Source organism: Cryptotermes secundus, unplaced genomic scaffold (genome assembly GCF_002891405.2).
Source record: "Cryptotermes secundus unplaced genomic scaffold, Csec_1.0 scaffold174, whole genome shotgun sequence".
NCBI lineage: Eukaryota > Metazoa > Arthropoda > Insecta > Blattodea > Kalotermitidae > Cryptotermes > Cryptotermes secundus.
In genome coordinates, this window is record NW_019734351.1 from 208,161 (window position 1) to 230,152 (window position 21,992).

General features: G+C 37.2%; 1 protein-coding gene across 3 annotated transcripts in view; it reads right to left on the reverse strand.

Moving 5' to 3' along the window:
• LOC111868756 (sorting nexin-14) overlaps positions 1-20,674 on the reverse strand; it is a 35,132-nt gene extending 14,458 nt beyond the window's left edge. Inside the window, exons 1-14 of one of the 3 annotated variants that reach the window (XM_023859696.2) lie at positions 20,436-20,674; positions 20,179-20,247; positions 19,855-20,056; positions 18,280-18,411; positions 15,321-15,565; positions 14,007-14,211; positions 12,105-12,219; positions 9,705-9,860; positions 7,955-8,079; positions 6,059-6,117; positions 3,826-3,861; positions 3,288-3,432; positions 2,532-2,688; positions 1,212-1,378 (exon numbers count right to left, since the gene is read on the reverse strand). In XM_023859696.2, the coding sequence (XP_023715464.1) occupies positions 1,212-1,378; positions 2,532-2,688; positions 3,288-3,432; positions 3,826-3,861; positions 6,059-6,117; positions 7,955-8,079; positions 9,705-9,860; positions 12,105-12,219; positions 14,007-14,211; positions 15,321-15,565; positions 18,280-18,411; positions 19,855-20,056; positions 20,179-20,247; positions 20,436-20,548 (1,926 nt within the window). In that variant the 5' untranslated portion in view covers positions 20,549-20,674. The remainder of the gene's footprint in view (positions 1-1,211; positions 1,379-2,531; positions 2,689-3,287; positions 3,433-3,825; positions 3,862-6,058; positions 6,118-7,954; positions 8,080-9,704; positions 9,861-12,104; positions 12,220-14,006; positions 14,212-15,320; positions 15,566-18,279; positions 18,412-19,854; positions 20,057-20,178; positions 20,248-20,435) is intronic. The other 2 variants (XM_023859698.2, XM_023859697.2) reach the window with 2 other exon arrangements.
• Between the last annotated feature and the right edge of the window lie 1,318 nt (positions 20,675-21,992).

The following is a 21,992-nucleotide window of genomic DNA, read 5'->3' on the forward strand; positions in this document are numbered from 1 at the left end:
TTTATACATACATGCAATTGGAAAGACTGGTGATTTTAAATTTTAAATTACGGGCAGTGTAGCAGCTACGTAAGAATACACACCTGGTGATGGCCATTTAGGGCCGAAACGTAGTGTGGAGGAGGGAAAGAAGAAAGAACTACAATTAAATTGTTGCACTTAAGACGGAGTTTGTCTCATATATATTGGTAATAAGATTGTTCATAAGCAGTATCCCTCAGTCCCNAATAGTTTGTGAAGTATCACTGACAGTATACATTAGCATAAACTTCTGCAGCAATTTATTCTTCATTCTTTGGATTCCTTTCATGCCCCCATAGTCAAGTACAGTACAGCTGAAGAACTGTCACAATTATATGAATTCATCATGAAGCATATAAAAGAAAACAAGCTTATATTTTGTCTGCAGGCCTTATCAAATGAAGTCAGTGTTCTAAACCCTTCAGTTTATGACAGTTGACATTCCATAGAAAACTGAAGTTCACCCTGATTTCGTATGGTGAAATATAATGGGCATTAGGAGCCTAACAACACATGTGACAGAGAAGTTCTCCCCAAACCGTACACATCTGGATAAGAAACCACTGTGTTCACTATGACTCATGTCTGTCTATTCCTGTTGCTCTCACTTGGAGAACAGGGCATACGTGAAACGCTTCGTTTCACTTCAATTTCTTAATTTTAGACAGTCAGTAGGACTTCTCAGATGAGGGATTAGCCCATCACAAGGCCACTACCTACACACAAAAACAGAATAAACACAGACAAACATCCATGACTTGTGAGGGATTCAAACTCATGATCCGAGCATTCGAGCTGCAAAGACATTTCATGCCTTAGATTGCGCAGCCACTGCAATTGGTTATGACCCATATGAAAGATGCTAAAATAAGCTACATATGGTTCCCTCTACAACCTTTCCACTTGATAATTTAAAATTAACCCATCGTCCAACATTATACAATTTGTGGTGTTTAAGAATGCTGTTAATATACCAAGATTCATTCAGTACAGGTCCTTCGAAATGTCAATATGCCTCCAAAGCATGCAGGATATTTTGGCTTGTCACTCATGAATTTAAAACAAGACAAGACTAGTGTTTACAAAGACAGAGAAACATTTGCAATATGATTTAATTCTTCATTATATTGCTAGACCCAGTAAAAATGATTCTAATATTTTAAAAATAGAGGAGACATGAGCATGAATACCTGCCGTTTAGATTCCATAAATTCAGTGCCACGTGGACCAAAGAAAATGCGCTTGGGAGGCAACTGAGTATCAGGAAATTCCCCATGAAATTCAGTCAGTTTTGACTCCAAAGTGTAGAAGTCATGGTAGCGACGATCAACTGTCCAATGGTACAACTCTGGATCCTCTGGTATAAAAATCACATATCACATTTTATTAACAACTAAATTCTTCACTCAAATGTAAAGAGATGTGTCCACTAAAGTTTGGACTCTTACAGCAAATGCTACAGACTGAAGTCCTGTGCCACTCATCTGAGATCTGCTGCAGCATTTGGAAATTCAAACGAATCAAGAGAGTGAAGGGCCTTCTGTAGATGATAAAGGACTACTGTTTCATACTACAGGTTACTTTTCTGCTGGACTTACTTCTGGTCATTACTAAGCAATGCACACTTTTTCACACAGAAGACCAATATTGAGCCACGTAAAAGTACATGCTGAAACTGCTACTTATTTCTTAGAGAAACTGGAATATACTGTAGCACCACAAGGGAGCATTTCAATGACAGAAGTACTGCAAAGCAATTCTACTGACTGGAATAACAGAGGCAAAAGCAAAATTCAGGACAGACATAAATAGACTATTTAAATTAGGAACAAAAAGGTCTTGAATGAAAGGTTTTTCCATATCACCTGTGGAACATCTGCTGCCCATTCAATAACTGGCAGTATCTTGTAGCAAACTGGCTCTGAACTAATAAGTTTTGATGACTCAGAAATAAAGATTTGCACTTTCCAGTTTCACTACCTCATTTCAAATCATTCATTTGAGAAGACTACAGAAGCCATCTTCAATGAGTACAACCAATGCAGTGAATGAAGCTTGAGGACTTACTAACATTTGTTACAAGAAAAGAGATTCACAATCCTCAGAAAGATAATATTGATAACTGTTGTCCTTGAAAATGATACAGCTTCCAGTTAAAGAGGATCGGGCAAGATGAGCTTTATAAAATATAAGTTCAGGTTAGCGTTGGAAGACAGTTCAAGCAATCTGCCAATGATAAAACTAACGGACCACCAGATGAAGTGTTGCAAGCAGAACTGTACACCACATAAAGGATGACATGTCACATGTCTGCAGCTTTCTCATCCATGGGTTATTTAAAGATGCTTTCCATATCCAGATTGTAAAGTGTCAGATGACAGGATGACTGATTAATTATAAAGGATCTCACAGGAAGAAGTTGTGACCCAATTGAGGTACTATCCCAACACCCCCTCCACATGCATGCACATGCCTTGACACACATTTCTTTACATCCCAATTTCATTTACCTTCTGATTTCACATCAATTCGTTGAACATCAATGTTAAACACTGGGTATGGTTTGTTGTTTGCATCCTGGCGAGAATCCACACATGGAATTGATATTCTCCAAGCACTAAGATCTCTGTAAGATTCTGATGTATCAGATAACTGAAGATCCTCAGCCTGTGAATAAAGAAAAATATTTAACGATGCCTTCGGCAGCTCAGCCTATATAATACGAATGACAGGATGATTACAAAATATGAACCGGAAAGAACGAGGAAGGAAATGGTTGTAGCCTAATTTCAGGTATATCCTCCTGATTTCCTACAGTAACTGAGGCGGAAAGTTAAAAAAAAAGGAAAACTCAAAGACTAGTTGATCTAGAGCCTTGAACCAGGCTCCTCATGAATGAAGGTCAGAATCATTACTGCTTGACCTAATTTGCTCAATTTCTATGTCCACTTCTAGATTTTCTACAATAAGTCACTTCTGAGAAAATCCATATGTTCAATCAAAGCTTAATTAAAAGTGGGACCAGTTATACTACACCACTATCAACCAGTTAAATTCACTAACAACATTCAGTGCAGAACCTCAATACCAAAGATTTATCAAAATTCATCCAGTAGTTTAAGAGCTGAAATATGTGGACAGTATTTCCCCTGCGTTCGTTCAATTCAAGTGCTTCGTACAACAAATGCACAGCATTACGTCTACTGTGATATTAGGGGAACGTGAGTAATGACATCTAAATAACGTGTGTAATGATGGGCACTCACAAATTCAGTCCCAGCCAAATCCAGTGTTGAATTAGTATCGTATGCATGCCCCTCTACAGGCTGCACTCGCAGTGCCCCCTTGATTTTGTGAAGTCGACTGCTCAGGCGAGCCACTGCCCCACCATCACTCCACTTCTTTGTTGACCTATAATAAAATTGTAAAGACATGTAGATACACATGCTATATACTTCAATTATACCAGCAGATCCTGCCATATAACTTTCTGAATTGACATGGCAGGAGATTTATTCACAAAGGAAAAGTACAAAATTAAGAACACCAGTGATACAAATATATAAATGAATTACTGTATAAAACACACCATGTGAGTAGTTACTAATGGGTTATATTGCAACAGGCTTTTTGTTTCATGAACAATTATATGCAGGGTTTATATTTATATAAACCACTAAAATTAGGATTATTTCAAGCTCCAATAGTACAGAAGCCAAATTAACTCAGAACTGCTAATGTAACTGCATAAATAAAGAAAAAAGGAAGTTTAAAATGTTCTTAAAAGAATGAATCAGGCATTACCTTCCTTTAGCAGGAGATCCTTGCAGCATAGGAGAACTAACAGACATGAATTTAGAATATAATCCAACATGATGGCTATATCACAACATGCTTTATTAACAATTCTGATGCCATACAACAGGCTCTCAATTATGTGTGGTAATGAAAGGAATAAGCAATATGAATTGTTACACACCAAATAACAGTGAGAGATACTGGGATAGTAGTAAGTCAAGCACAAGTCTGTCAGCTGGGTAGGTATGAACACTTAATTTCCAACGCACAATATTGAGGAAATCAAGGAAAGTGAGAGGAAATTATATCTGGAAAATGTTTGCTACCATTCAGTTCAGTGTCATTTGTCTTCCCACCTTCCATCTAAAAACATAAAGATTAGAGTACACAAAAAAATTAATTTACTTGCTGTTTTGCAAGTGTATGAAACTTGTTCTCTCACCCTAAGGGAAGAAAATATGTCAAGGGTGTTTGAAAACAGGGTGCTGAAAAGAACATTTAGCCTAAAGGACCGGAAGTAAAGAAGGCTAGAAAAAACTGCATAATGATCAGCTTCATTACTTGACCCTTCATAAAATATTTTTAAAACAATCAAAGTATGGAATATGAGAACAGTGGGGCCACATGTAAAGTAAAAAAAAACTGCATACAGAATTTTAGTCAGAAAACCTGATGGAAGAGATCATCTGGGAGAACTAGAGAGATGGTAGAATATTACATACAATGGATCTTAGATGAACACAGTATGAGGGTATGAACTGGATTCATTTGGCACTGGATAGGGTCCAATTATGACTCTTGTACATATTCATTCATTCATTTCCTTTATTTTCCATATATCCATACAGGCAGTTAGTTAGTTATTGGAAAGGGTGGGTTTCCCCATGCACTTAGACCTGTATTGGTCCATTGTGCTTCCCTCTATGATTTCTACCAGTCTCTATATCCTACCGGTACTGGTGCTTACCATCAGTCCTGCCCAGCCAGCGAGACCGGCTCTACTAGCTGAGAGGTATCTATAATGCTTCCCCCATCTACCAGAGGTATTAGAGACTGCTGTTGGGCGGGAAACGTCCGTNACAAACCTAGGGTGTGGAAATGGTCCCTTTGAAAATAGATACATCAAAATACATATATAAAATTACACAAGTCACATAATCAAAATCACTTACATTAATCGATTAACATAAATAATAATATAAAGTAAAAATTTAATAAGATTTTAATTAATAAACATAATTAAAACAACTTACTATAAAACTTGAATTAATACAATTTTATTTAAATTACCTATATTAACTGAATTAAATACATTACAAATTTACACACTTATGACCAATTATGTTGATAATGTTCATTCATGGAATAAAAAGAATGATATAAAAACTTCTTCAATGCAGATTTAAAACTTCTCTCATCAGTAGCCAACATTTTTATTGTTTGATGAAGATGATTAAAAACTTTAATACCTGATATGTACGCGCCTTTACTGTAATTATTATGGTAATAAACATTCATTCCAAAACAGGCAGTCAATTTCTCAGCCAGCCAAACAATATTATCTTCTCAAGGATTCTGCTTCATGGGGTTACTAAGAACTGAAATAAGTTTAACAACTCTAATTACCTCCCACTAACTACAGATTGCTCTGCAATTATTGGCAGTATTTATGATTGAATGTGTGTGTGTGTGTGTGTGTGTGAGAGAGAGAGGGAGGAGGGAGAAAGAAAGAGAGCGAAAGCATATAAGTACTTAAGCACCCAAGCACACATGGAAATAAAGTGAAAAAAGTGTAGAGTTAAAAATACACAATAACATGAGAACTATATAGGTTAAATTTCCCCTAAAAACGATACCAAAACCAAAACGACTCCAGCAGGAGAACAAAACAGAGTCAGTAACACTTGCCCACCCCTGTATCATGCAAGTCTTAATGATGCGGAAGTTTGCTGCATGTGAATGACAAGGGGCTACATTTAAAACTGATATTAAGACCATTTCACTAATTAAGAATGACCTGTAGTTACATGTGTGTAGTTAAAGTGAAAGCAGGACACAATTTCAAAAAGAATACAGTACTTGGGTCACAAACAATATTTGCTGATATTTCTTGTGACTTTCAAGTTTCTCTATGCAAAGGCTAGGACAGTAACTACTTCCTTCTTTCACAGCGGTATGCAACCTATAAAACTACAGACACACTCTTAATTAATCAAGATGCAAACAACAGAATACTGACCTTGATCCACTTTTACTATAACCACTAGGCAGCCTCTGTCCACACAGGAAGATGAAGTACTGTTAGCAAATGCAAACAGAGATGGTCAGGAAAGTATGAGTCACTAACAACTGATATTCTAAAACAGAATTTTAACATGAGACAGCTTTGCCATTACATTTGTATTAAACCTGGATTGAAAAACCATCCAGCATAAACAATTTTCATATAAATAATCCAATATTCATATGGCCTTAGATGTTTTGGTCCTTCTGGACCATCTTCAGAGGCTTAACAGAAAAAGAACAAAAAAGCTCTAGTGTTGTAGATCTTAGCATAATTATATGTTATATTACACATCCAGTGAATTTTGGCAATTTTCTTGGAGTTTTTATTTACAGAGACTCCATATGCAACTAATATTCTTGAAATCGATGTCAATAGTAACATGTTCCAGAATTGTTTGTTGAGTAATAATTCAACTCTGCTTCCCTATTAACATCAGTAGACTTCTTCATATAAAAATGATTATGAAACAATGATCATGATCTGCTTTGCATTTTATTTTAAAATGCTGCCAGTATCTTATACTACAAAGAATTGAATAGTAGCATAATATTGTATTTCAGCACCCTCTTGCACTGATTGAAACTTTCAACCCCTATCTAATTTTAGTTTCTGCTTCCTGTAACAGGGTCACAATATATAATTATAGTCTTATATATGCCAAAATATGTTGTATTAACAGTGAGAAAAGTGAATAGAATATGAAGTGTGACAACAGCCACACACCTATCAAAACTCTACAAAAATTTGCATAAATAAGAATGATTAGAGAAAACTAAATTCAAAGAATATGAGAGGAAGCAGTCATGGTTTGATCTCGATATTAAGATACCTACTATCCCAACATTCACTTGAATGGCCTGAGAGAAACCACAACAGACATCAATGAGGATAGGTGGTGCTCCAGGTGAGATTCTAACAGCGCCTCCTAAGTAAAAGTCTAGAGCATTACAGCAACACCAACCTGCTCAGCATTATGTAGAGTGAAAATACAAGAGGCAAAACACAAGAAAATGTATGCAATCATAAGATTTCATGACCACCAGTGTATTAGCAATCATAGCTAACCAAACAACTAAATTCAGACAAATGAAGCTCACTTTATGCATTCAATATACAAGAGCTCCGTTACTAGATGGCTTACATTACACACGGTTAAACTGTATTATGCCGAAACGCATATTTTTATTACCCATAAGGAAGCAAGATTGTCTTTTATGTACATTCAAAGCACTATATACATTACTGATTTATTCTCAAACAAAGAACAAGAAGTTTATTGAAGAGCTTATAATGCCTACTTTCTCTTTAAGTGCCTCATTCTATATGGTGACTCCGGAAATAGCTACAAAATAAAATAGTCATACAATTAAGTGATTTATTCTGTACACAAATTGCAAAAGTACAGATCACCATCACATTAAATTTGTCAGATATCACTTCAAAGTTTCTCTCCATCTCTGTGTCTGGACTTCTTCTAATACAAAAAAAAAAAAATGTTTCATACAAAATTTGTAGACATGAATCACAACTGACATGACACAAAAAGTAGATAATTTTTCAGACAAGTCTTACTTTTAACTCAATTTTATGACATAAATTTAACGATGCTGTGCAGAAGTTGTGAAGTACACGATTCGGTAAAACAGTGATTATGTCCAAAAACTGAAATACGAAACAGCTGTAACCTACTGCAATGCCCCCTCCAAACTTTCACCTGGGACGATTAAGGAGAGTGACAAGAAATCAAGACAGCTGATATCACACCCACAATTCAACATCAGTAGGACCAAAATGCGAATTAGAGAGGTTAATAAAAATTCTGTAATTTTTCTGCATAAGATCACTTACATCATCACTTTCATGAAACAGGGGGCAAAGTGAGTTCTCCAGCAGACTGTAGGCATATTCATAGGCTTGAAACAGTGGTGGTGTAGTACGAAGTTTTATAATGTTTTCAGCTGGTTCTTGTAAAACTGAAACAAAATTGAACATATTAAGAATTTCATGATAATACAGTAATACTTCAACATGCCAACTGAACTCTACACTATTCTTGAAAGCAATCAGCTGTCCTTTGTTGGCTTACTGAGTCAATCATATTTTATGTGGAAAGATGAAACACTTAATCTTTACACTGGCTCTTAGATTTCTGGTTCCTGCATTCAGCCTGATTTAAAACAGTTTTAATGTTCTGGAGTACTGAGAGTTGGAAAATAAATTGGGAAAAGAGTTCCCCCTTTTGTACAATAAAGGTTAAAGAAGATCATCTGCTTTTATATTTCTGAAAACTGAACTCCTTTGCTTTCACTACTTTCTTACAGGCTTCCTTTCCTCCATGAAATTTCAATTAATTTTTATGAAGAGGAGAATTTGCACAATGTAGGAATTTCACTGTCTGGCTGACAGTTTTCTAAAAAATTTTCTGCATTTAATATAAGACATCCATTATATTTATATCACCCAATAGTACATGTGGAAAAGAAATTGTCAAAACATTAACTAGACACTCCATAACACTACCAACTGTATTCAGGTCCTTTTGAGAAAGGAAAAATATCTCACAGCACACAAACTTGTGTATTATTGTGAAGTGTGTGTGTGTGCATGCACGTGCATGTGCCATGCACAAGTATCTGTATGCATGCATGAATCACGTTCATATTATTCTTCATACTTATTTATGATGTGCACTTGCATACATGTTGTTACTATGCCTTGTAGTATGCATAATAAATGACATGAGAGAGAGAGAGAGATAAAATATTAAGATTAAATGTTTCTACGAAAGCCTATCAAGAAACATGAAAAATATTGTCACATGATAAGAGTGACTATAGACGGGGTTTGGATTGGTGACTCAATTTATTTACCACTTATACAACTTGTTACTACACTTCACAAATCACTATCACAAACAGGCTAGTGTTCTCAGTCTGTTACAGTCTGCACTAGTCATTACTTGGTAACGGCTTGTAATGGCAAACGTTCTCCTTACTCTGGGTTTCTGAACTAACCTCTTGCCTTGGCTACCAGCTTCTAAAATGCAGTTCTCTGACAAACTCCCAGGCTGCTGAACATTTCACACCAACCTCCTAGTCTTCTCTTCACAGACTGACTTTCAACTGACAAAGCTATAAACTTTGTCCCACTTATAACCCCTCAGCATGCACCACGCAGAAAATACAGCTCTTCTATTGTTGTAGTTAAACTGAAGAGATGTGTTTACCGCACTGTTATGTAGCAACAACTTCAGCGCAAACAACAGAAAACGCCGCTTTCAACAGTTCCTATGTTGTTGCATGGGAACAACCATGGGAACCTGTTTGCTTGCAATCATTACCCAGTAATGTGTCTACACGCTACAATATCAAGAGAACAACACTTCAGCAAATAAACAGCAGCACAAGGTGACAATACGACAAACCACACTCCGAGAACTAATATTAAATCTAGAGAAACAAATTTGAATTCAAAATGTTGTAAGGCACCAGATGAGAAACATTACAGCACACCACTACAGAGTCTGGCTAAAGGCACTGCGTTACAAACAAGAGATCTTGATCTTATTATGGCTGTGCGAATGGAAGTAAGGGTGTACCTGTATGCATCTCAGTGACAAGCTGCTGTGAGAAGTGAATCTTATCTGGGGATTCCACACTGAAGTACACTGAGAACAGATCCCAAGCTTCCTCATACAGATTCTCAAGATCCTGTTTACTCAAATCTGGTGTCAACATCTTGCGATTGAATTCTTCTGCAAACATTCATCAGGAAACAATTAAAAAAACATATACACATTGAACTACTTGAATCAGAAAACTGCACATAAACAGCCACTGATTTCAATTCTGAATTATGGATGATGCATGCCGTAAGATGCGATAATAACTAGTTCTTGAAGCACATCAAAATTACTATGTAACAGTGCCCCTAGAAGCTACTCTCGGTACCTATGTACCAAAATATTTTATTTTGTACTGTATATACCATTTTACTTTTTGTTTAACTATAATGTATATATATATTAACCGTCTTTTAGTGCATACAATTTCACTTGTCACTTCACACTACATGTTTCGGCATCATTCTGCCATCATCAGGTGTATTAATCACGTTAAACCATTGCATTGCCTGCCATCATGTGTCCATTTATAAAAAGATATAAAATGTGCCTTCGTCGTTGTTCAATAATAAATTTATATATTAAAACTTGTTAAGATCTATCATCTTACATGTCGTATGTCAAACTCATGTGTAATGCCATTCATCCACTAAGGGAGTCGTTCTTCTTATGTTTTAATTGTGTTTTATTTTGTTTAACCGCTTGTATGATGGTCTAAAAATTCTGACTGGTTTCTTCCAACATAAAAACAATAAAAAATATATCTACTTTACTAATTTTCAACTACCAAAAAGACAATGTAAGGAAGAGAATAAGAATAAAACTCCGTTATTTGAATAAGGCACCTGTGACTGAAATACTTAGTTCAGCAGGACTCCTACAGATGCAACCTTGGCATGCTATTTATCCAGTCTAAATTAAACCAGGAGTTAGCCATAAGGTATTTTGTCAGAAACAATTAAATGGCTAAAAAATTCATGTAGACAAAAAGAAATCCAATATATTTCCTATTCAGAGCCATCTAACAATGAGGTGTATTACTGCCACTATTTCCTGCTTCCCTTCAGAATATGTGACTAAAAAGTCAAAGAAAATGAGATGAGACTGAAACTATATGGAACATATCAGCAATCAGTGTATGCTGATCACAAAAACTCTGACAGGGATCAATTTTGGTCCAGGCTGGAAAATCAAGACTGCATTTCTTAAAACCCAAAGCTGGGGCTTTGTGGAAAGTCACAGACATATCTGAACATGAAATAATACCAGGAAAAACACAACATATTGATAAACTTTACGCTCTTTATGCTGATAGGAGAACTGATCATAAATATGCGGGTTGATATTTTTGGGTGACAACTGATACTGGTGAGTTTGCGCCAATTCAGTTTATATGACAACATAATTTATTACTTATGTGTCAAACAGCTGCAGGTATTCAGTTTCTATTACTGCCGCAGTTAGTCTTCTATCAGCAGCATTTTCATCTGCTTGTTAAAAAGTTAGGAGGAAACATCTTTTCTCAAATTTTTCAGCAAGATTTTGGAAGATACCAACTTCCTACAAAATGAAGCAACTATAGATGAGATTATGGCATTCCAGTATGACCTAAAAATAAAGTGCCAAAGTTTCCAACAAAGAAGTTCAGAATAACTGTGAAATATTAGAATGAAAGGCCAAAATCACTACAATTTGCATTTCTTAATAGAAAAGGAATTATATACTATTAATCTGTTCTTCCAAAACTCAAACAATCCGCCTTAAAGTACTGAAATGTTTATGGCAGAATACTCATCAGAAATTATCCAAACTCTGATTGAAGAAATGATTTTATATCACATTAATGCATCTTCCAAAAACAGAACCTTTAGTAAAGTGATTTTTGACCAGAAGATATATAAAAGTTTTGGAATACCCACTACACTCCCTTGATTTTTCTCCATGTGACCTCAAATTATTGAAGGAAAAAGCCTTCTGGAAAGTCTCAGTTTCAATTACTTCAAAACATTCAGAGCAATGTAATGACAGCAGCAGAAGGCCTTTCTGAAATGATTTACAGCAATGTCACGGGTTGTTGCGGATATGCTAGAATGTCTGTATGCTAAGAAGTTGTGCATGTCAAGGGAGACGACATAGAATATCAGTTAGTAAAAATGTATTTTTATTTACAGAATCAATCTGATTACATAATTGTCAGACTATACATGTTGTTGTGAAGGAGTAGTATGAAATAAACAGCTCATTAACCTTTAACTTAACAAATAGTGAATGCCTTATACAGCTAATTCTGTCCAGAAAATCTGTGCTCATGGCTATTCCAACTCACAACACTGTTCATGGCCAGGCTTTAAGAATCAAAAGAAACAAAGGTCTTACCAACATCCAAACAAAACTGCAAGATGTTTACACAGCCCTCACCCTTCAAAAACTGCATGAAGGGATACAGCAAAGACTGGTCTTTGAGTACACTTGACAGATCTAGTCTTAAGGCCTATGGAAGGAAAACAAAATAGTATATTATACAACTAATTGGTACCTTCAAATATATTTCACTCTTGTACCTGTTTCAATGGTCAGTATGAACTCTGTGTTTCAAGACAAACATCACATTAGTGACTTACAGAAAACTGGAAAATACACGAAATTCATCTTACAGAATGTAAGATTAGAAATACATGCCACTTACAGTTTGCTTCTACAATGCATCACTCAGAAGTTATTAAAACTTTAAAGCTGCGCCATCATTTTAAACACCTCCAGCATAGAAAAAATTTTTAAGTACCAAAATGTACACTAATAACACAAAATTTTCATGACTAATATCTTTGCAGCAGGAAAATAGACTTTATAAGCTCTACACAAAACTCCTTGTTTACCTCTATCTGCCTAGAGAATAGGTCTGGAATTTACCCAGCCTCCAAGTCAATGGGTACAAGGGGTTATTTCCCTGGAAGTGAAGACAACTGAAGTACGAAACTGAGTATTCACTTCCACTTAGTGTTGAAGTCAAGAGTGGATAAAGTTGTACATTCACACCACCCCCTCATAACATGGTACTCAGTACAAGCTGAGTTTATCTTTAATGTAAGTACATACTGGAAATTTGGTCTTTATATACACTAAAGAGAACAGCAGCAGTCTCTGTAATTCTTTCCTGGATCTTCTTACCTGAGCCACCTGGCTGGTCACAATGCTTGTCAATACACCCAGAATAGCCGATCATCTAGAGTGTAAGAACTACAGAGGTACAATACTGGTAAATGTAGCAAACAAGATTTACTCAGTGGTCCTTTTCGTGAAACTAGGGCCAACTTTCAAGGAACATGTGGGAAAATATCAGTGTGGATTTACAACTTGTAAATCAACAAGTGACCAGATTTTTAACATCAGAAAAATAATACAAAAAACTTCAGCATATTATTATTAAAACATATTATTTATTTATATGTTTATTTTCAAACAGCCTATGACTCCATTCTTTATCTGGCCATGAGGGACATTGAGATTCCTGATGAACTTATTAAACTGACAAAATTAACAATGACAAACAATTGTGCCTTGTTACATTAAGGAATGTATTATCCAGACAGTTTTACATTAAAGGAAATGTGACCCACTAGCATGCCTTATATTAATATAAGATTAGAAAAAGTAATAAGAGATGGTAAAGTGGAAACTACAGGTACAATCTACACCAATCGCTTCAAAATTTTGACATAACGTTGCATTCGAACACGCGAGTGTTTTTGTGTGCCTATTATGTAGATGTCACACCCATGACAGGTAAAAACCTGCCACATGTTCCGAATCCAGCAGTCGTTTCAATTGTAACGCTAGAACAGTTAGCGTATACTTCCATGGGAACGCAATAACAGTTTGCCGTTGCTAGCATTTCCTAAGCAACAGATGAAACTAACTCTTTGATAAGGTATTCCCTAGCCCATACGAGTGCTTCAGCCCATTCATACTGCATTTCTTGAAGAGTTCCATGTAATCATTAACTACAAGCCTTTATTGGTTATATGTCGTACTACTGTAAGAGTGCATGTACTGCATCCGGCCACTGACCCAAAAGCAAATTTATATATGTACCATAAAGTTTAATTTTACACTTTACATTTATAAACCATTCCATATGTAAACAAACTGGATCACAGAAGATATCCTGGCATCTCCAGTGGCACCAAGTGTTTTATATCTCTTACTAAGGTTACCATTTTCAAACTACTGGTATCTTAACTGCATACTGGCTTTCCTTCATATCTGTCTTTTACTTACAGAACCATGGAAAACAGGTACAGATGAAACAAATCGTGCCAGGAACTCAACTCTTGTTGGAGGCCGATCAGGATATTGAGAAAGTGTGTAATTATCTAGAAGAAGCAACAGCAAGCTGTTCACAATTGCTGGATCTGCTAAAACATCTGTAACTGGGAGGAGAATCCACCCACTCAGTAACTCTCGAATCAGTACACTGAAGTTCCTGTAGCACAAAATGGGGAAATATGTACATGAAGTGCATATGTTTTACTTTCACTGGCTTTCAGGTTCATTCATTGCACACAGAAAGTGTATTTTGTATTTCTTTAATATTGGATGATATGGTAACCTGTTAAAGATGAGTAAACTGTAAGTATGTGCAGCCCCTAGTGTCATAAATAAGTAGATAAGTAGTATTTTGATTCTTACACAGATATTACTTGTTATATTGTGAGTTTGAAAAATGAGATTTCACTTTATTCAACTAATTTAGACTGACTTAAATTAATAGCACTCAAGTAATGTGAAAGGTCTGCTAACCAAGTGAGAGCTGAAGGAGAGGGGGAGTAGAGTATTGTATGGGTGGAAGAGGAAGAATGGGACAGGATAAAGGAAAATTCAGCCTTACAAATTTTATTTATGTAATTTACCCTCAGTGACTTTTATTTTTGGATCACAACTGTCACATAAATCAAGGAGTACCCCTAATAGTATGTTAGAGTGAAAATTAGTTATATGAAATTATTTTTTTCATCTTGGAACTATACTCTTTAAGTTTTCACATGTGAAGTAGTGTGAATGAAGTTCTCACTACAAGAAATTTTGGTTATATGCTTATTTTTTAAAATGAACTGAGCTCTTATAGTGAGGACTGAGCACATTCTATGAATATTCTTCATATAAAAATTCTCTTTCAAGCAGATATACTAGATCTTAATGAGTTCTAGAGATCCAGACTTCTTATGATGCTTCATTGGAAGATGATGCAGTTTAACATGAACTTTGCACAAAAGTGAGGGTTATACTGGACAGATATGAACCAAAACTAAATTCACCTTTAATGTGGACCTCTAACATAAAGCTTCAAAATCTACCAAGTAGTTTTTAAAGACAAAATATGTGGATATGCTCATTTTGTGCACCCTGTGTAAGGAATGTAAAAGAACTAGAATTTAATAAGGCTGGCACATACACTTCTGCACTTCTTGCACCGTCTCCTTTCCCAACGCCACAGTTATTTACAACATATCATACAAACATAAATCCAAGCTCTTAGCTGACAGATATGATGGTCTGCCAGCAGTAGGATATACAGAGTACATTACTACTCACTTGCAGTACAGTTGGTTAGGTGGCAATAGCTGCACAAGGAGTAAAGTTGTTAGCTGTCGTAGATATGATAGTTCGTTGTCTCGATTTCTGGCAGCAGGATGGACACGGGGACCTAGATACTGCAGGGCAGCCTTTTCCAAGGGCATTCGCTGTCTACTGGACAGCCGCAGAGCACCCAGATAATCATCCAAGTGACTCAGACCAGCTGGGATCAACTTGTTTATAATCACATGAGCCAAATCTACCTGATTCAAGGACAATAAACAATTATAACAGAACTGTCATAACGATTATAATAAAACCCTATAAATGGTAAAATGATCATTCAGTAGTTGCTGTTGACAACCATGCTGTGAAGCAACTTGGTATCTGCCACCAAGTTATCTCTCTCATGGTTTTTAAATGTTTTCATGTTATGGACAGAACAGTTCTGCCAAATATACAGAATGCTGTACTATCTATTTCCTGTTTGTAAGAAATCCATAAAGAAAAACAATAAAAAGCAAAAAGGTTCCTCAACACAAATTGAGCTAAAAGACAAGAGGTACAAAAATCCAACTGGGAGTTATTTAAAGATAACATTTCAACCAAAATGTTACGGGAGGTGGCAACACTAACGTGTACAGTGAACAGGTAAGGATGTCCAAGGAGAAAGTCATGGTATATTTCATAATACATCTTAATACTTGCCAATTTCATGGTCTATTTGAAATATCTGGACCTAAGACAAAGAAATTAACAGGACAGATGGATATAAAAAATGACCAACAACAAATTTCAGAATACATACCCTTCGTCTTATGTTGGGCTGATAAAATTAAATGATGGACAGACATATGGCATGCCTGGTCAGATGAGAAATGAATACAGAACTTTAACTGAAACTCTTGAAGAGAAGTGACAACTTGGGAGATTAATGAAACTTCAGTTTCTATAACAGGGAAAGAATTTCTTGATCACCTGAGTGATTACCAGCTTTCCACGAAGGTCTCTGCACAATAATTCAATCATTTACTTCAAGGTACTCTATTTACATGGAAAAACTAGACCACTGAAACCTGCCAAACTGCTCATAACAATTAATTACAAGGGTGATATTACAGCACTACTTATGTACGACTAAGGAAAAAGCAGGCCGCGCCATAGCTCAAGCGGTTAGTCACTAGCTTCCCATCGCAGCAGCCCAGGTTTGATCCTGGGTGTGGTAAAGTGGGATTTGTGGTGGACAAAGTGGGGCTGGGGCAGGTTTTCTCCGAGTAACTCGGTTTTCCTTGCCAATTTTCATTCTACCAAATTCTCCATCATCATAATCACCCAGGGCAGGCTACAATAGGCCAATCAGTGGCCACCGGGCCGAGTGGACCCAGTTGGACTCCACCCCCCACTAAGTGAAAATACTGTCCCATCATCCATGACCACTTATGCTCTAGAGGTCAATTCTTTGTCCACCCATTACTTCACTGCAACACCACTGCTTACTCAATGCACTCACGTCTTCTTCCCTCTTCTCTTTTATCACTGAACAAACTGAAAACTGATTTACTAGTCTTAACTCACTGTCTCACCTTAGGCGCAAATAACCATGCTGTTGGAGTGCCTCTATACCAAATTGCTTATACAAACAGTGAGTGGCCCATGACTGACTCCTATGCTTTGTGATGCAATAAACTGAACTCGCTACAGCTACTTAAAAAGGGTGTCATTCATCAGGAAATCACTAGTAACTTCTAGGTGATGTTGGCTGTTGGCATTAGCTAAGCAGTTGCTTGAACAATGAGACAAGAACATTGCTATGACATGACCCCAGTGTTAGTTGCTCCTGCAACAGTATCACCTGTATTTCTATCGAAAAGTATGAATTCTGCATGTCCCAGTGCACATAATTATGCCTATTAATGTGACCTGACAGTTTGAATGTTGCTTTGAAATTCTATAAAATCTACCAGAAAACTTGGGATTTCTCCTGAAACTGGTTCAAAGCTATCTCACTAACTGGACTCATCCACCATAATCATCTTCAAGCAGGCCGTGAACAGAACATAAGACATAACATTTAAATCTGCATTCATGAGGAATTAGTTAAAATGCATACTTAAAGGTGCCTTCAGCATAGATTCTTCAGGACTGTGCAACACAGCCCTAGTGTTTCCTTTGGTTCTCACAGATCTTGGACCACCATTTCTTATGGCATCTAAAGCAGTGCCATGCTCTCCAGATTTCTCTCACAGATGGTAAATGAGTAGATGGCTCAGATTCAAAATTCTTGCACAACTTCCCCTAAACAGTGGTTGCACCTTCTTTCTAAAAAGCTTTTAGCATGAAAGCACATTCACTAGAAGCAAACTTACTACAAAACACATAGCCTCATGGCATAATGAACACAGCAATACTGCAGGGTGACTGATGTGGTAAAAAGGAAAGCTATCCCTGTACCAGGCTGTGAAGGCCCATAGGGTTGTGAGACGTTGAGGGTCCCACACTATCTAGATAATCAGCTCAAAGATGGCAGTAAGGTTGTCAGCCTTACACGCCGGCTGCACTTTACTCCCCAGGAAAATTATTTAATTAATTCCTGGTGCTCATTTCTGTTAGAGACTGAGTAAACCCGAGGGCCTAGTGCGGCTGGAAGGATTAGGTCAACTGAAAAAATTCAATGACCTCATCGGTACTTGAACCCGCGACCTTCCGGCTTGTAGCATAGCCCCTCAACCACTACGCTACCACATGCCCCGACTGATGTGGTAGTGGTGTCAACAATATGAACTAGCTGAAACCTGTTCATGCACAAGAAAAGAAATATACATAAGAAAGTACGAAGTGTCTGATTTTTGCACCACCTTGGATATAACCTAAGATGAGAATGAATCAATTAATAGAGTAGCAAGTGATTCATTAAAAGGATTCTAACAACACACACAAATGCATGCATATTTGTATACCTGTACATTATCAAAGATACCTGCAATCCTCTGCGAAGTAACACACTAGCAGCATAACGAATACTTTGTCTTAGTTCCAGTACAAAAGTCTCATCAGCTGAGAGATTGTTGTACCATGAATATACAAACTCCTTTAAAGTTTTGTTCAGGAACTGGAATATGACAATTAACAAAGTTATCAAGAATGTTTAAATATTCTTTTGTAATTGTATGGAATGAAATCTTACCAAAACAATTAAGTTGTAAACAACAGAGCTTCTACAACCAGCTTCACTAACAGCCATATAAAATCTGGAGGTATACATTATGACTTACTCTTTCCAATGCATAAGTTAGTGATGTGTAGTGGTGCAACTGTTACAAGACACTGAATGTTAACAAAACACAGCAAGTGAGTACACATTTTTACTTATCATATTTCTTGCAAATTTACTTCCTAATAACTAGTATTAGTACTTGGGGAATGCAAAAGTGTAGTTGGTTGAGGCATTATGCTACAAGTTGGCAGGTCACAGGTTCAAGTCTCAATGATGTCACTGAATTTTTTAATTTGCCTAATCCTTCCAGCTGCACTATGGCCCTAGGGTTGACTCAGCCTCTAACAGAAATGAGTATCACTGATTCCTGGAGGGTAGATGGTGGCCAGTGTGTAAGGCTGACAACCTTACCATCATCTGTGAGCTGACTATCTAGAAGACATGGGAGCCTCAACCTCGCACACCACTATGGGCCATCACAGCCTGTTACAGGGACAGATTTAGTTGTTTTTTTTTGTACTAGTGCTTATAGTCGGTCGGGATAGCGCAGTCAGTATAGCGACTGGCTACTGACTGGATGACCAAGGGGTCGGAGCTCAAGTTCCAGTGGGATCAAGAATTTTCACTGCTCAATGTCGTCCAGACTGGCTCTGGGGTCCACTCAACCTACTATCCAATGGGTACCAGGGGCTCTTTCCCCGGTGGTAAAGCGGCCAGGGCGTGAAGCCGACCACTCACCTCCAGCCAGTGCCGAGGTAAAGAAAATGTGGATCTATACATCCACTCCCCCATATACCTTCATGATGTAGCGCTTAATTAGTTAAGCACGTGGAAAAATTTACCTTACTAGTACTTATAACCAGACAAACACAATTCATCACTGCAACTGAACAGTATATAGTGCTGTGCCGTGCAAGCGAAATCTAAATTATCTGTGCCCTAGTTACATACAAAAGGTGATTCTAAACTGTTCTTAAACAAGTGAGAAAACACTATAAATTACCTTTACAAACCGAAAGCAGACTGTCATGTGGCAGTGACAAATTTTGATTATCTTACTGAAAACTACCACAAACAACTCACTACTAACAACTTTTAATCTTATGTCAATAATTAACTTCCCCACAATAACTCAAAATTTCTCCAGTACTGTCATCAATAATATTTTTATAGACAGCTTCAAGAATGACCATACATCTATCAAAACCCTGATATACGGGCCTTCTGATCATTGCTGTTTGGAAATCTTTGTTTATTTGTATAAAATATAAGGTATTAAAAGTGACAAACTGAATTACGCATTTAAAAATGCCATTACTGAATACTGTACCAACATACATCTTCAATAGCTTCATCAATTTCATCTGGGACTTCTAAACCAATCCATGGTTGCTGAGCATGTGCGCTAGAGCTGGGACGATGCCGATTACATTTCCCACTACCACACACAGCACACCATGCTTTTAACGGCTGTACAGAAGCTGTACCCCGCTGTTTTCCAGTCACTAGTGACAATAAGTTTGGAGCCTCAGATCTGTAGCTGTTAAACAACAGTATAGTGACTGAATTAAAACCTTTATCTTAATCACTATCCTGCCATTATGATTAATTTAGCAGTTTCAATATACCAGTTATAGAACCCAGTATACGATTTTGACTTACTTGAATATGGAATTAAAAATTATGAAACCTCCAATGTAAGCTGCTAACACAAAAATTCCGGAGAGGAAACTGAAACATGAATGAAAATGCCTTTCATGTACACAAATTAGAGGTTATATTCGGAGCTGTTCTCAGTACTTGCTAAACTGATATTTTAAATAAATGTACTCCTCTCATATTCATTTGTATTATACTAAAGTCCTTGTCATACACTGGCATACAGCAGAACGCCATGCAGTCTACAGAATCGTACAAACCTTAACGATATTGACAAAAACAGACACAGTATTATAATAACTAAAACCGACGTTCGCGCTAGTTTATCGTTCCAAATTAAAAATATGTGTATCTTGGCTTCATTCTCGTCCATTTTCCGACCAGGAATTCACAGAACCCTGTCTTCAGTACTTCAGCATTATTTCAAGCTTAAACTAAATACAAATAGCACTACGATTATACATGCCCGCACATTTCCCCCTCCTACTTTTGACATGGATCGCCTTATAGCACAGATCACCATGCACAGATATGCAACTATACGTTATTGGTGGATGACATAGTCACAGATTACTACCAACCAGGTATTAAAAGGTAGGGCTGTCCACGTGTTTACCTAAATAAGTAGTATTACTCTATGAAAACGTACGGAAGAGTGGATGTGTTCGAGGCAAATCCCCGTATTCTTGACCTCGGTACTGCTCGGCACTAGTTGGAGGTATGTGGCCAGCTTCACGCCTCGGCCACTTTACCCCCGGGGAAATAGCCCAAGCCACACATTACATAGGAGGTTGGGTGGGCCCCAGAACCATTCTTCACTAAGCACAGAGAAGAAAACTCTAGACCCTACTGGGACTCAAACTCAGACCCCTTGGCTGTCCAGCCGATAGCCAGTTGCTATACTGTCTGTGCTATCCCAGTTCATAACCAGGGACTACTGAATACCAACATTTACAGTTCAGGTTACGGTGTTGCTTGAACCAAGTGCATGCAAATCCAATTACTCATGAAATATGTTGCATGATATGATGACCCTCCCTCATCTGAATCAGTCACACAAACTGTTCATTTAATGACACTATTGGGAATTGTGGACTGCATATGACTCCATGAGGCCACTGCCAGATCTGTGGGTAAAAAGCTACTTATACTACTTCCACTCAGCCCATCCCATTCTGAGTACACCAATGAATACGTTTCAAATCCTGATCCCTTGTGCCACAGAGGAACTTATCACTTTGACTCGCGCGGGCGTGTTTTAACGCCCGGACGATACCAGCCGTTCCCTGGCGTTGGCGTGTTTTAACGCTTTGACAATCTCATCCCTTCTTTGCTCTCTTGGCACTCATCAACCAAAGACATATATATGATATTTTTTGTGCATGTTTGTAAAGAACCCTTGTAAACTTTGTGGGGGTCTATATTACTGTCAGAACCCTCTGAGAAGGTAAAGGTCAGAAAATATTTCACATTCATTCAGTTTCACCATAGCTTCTTGCAGCAAGTGTCTTCGTGTTCCTACAGACCAGCTGGAAAATGTTGTGAACGAGATTTTTTCTGATGATGATAGTGGCGATGAAATAATGATTCCTGAATTGAATGAAGTTGATAGTGACAATAATACAGTGATAGACAATGATCCACAAGACAGTAATCATGAACATACCTAACACGAGTGCGGTGCCTGACACGCCCATCTCATGAACGTACGGAGACATTGTACCCCCAATATTTCCATTTGATAATAGTTTTGGGATCAAAATTGATATAACACATAAAATACATCCCTTTTCATGGATTAAAATTTTTTCTGGATG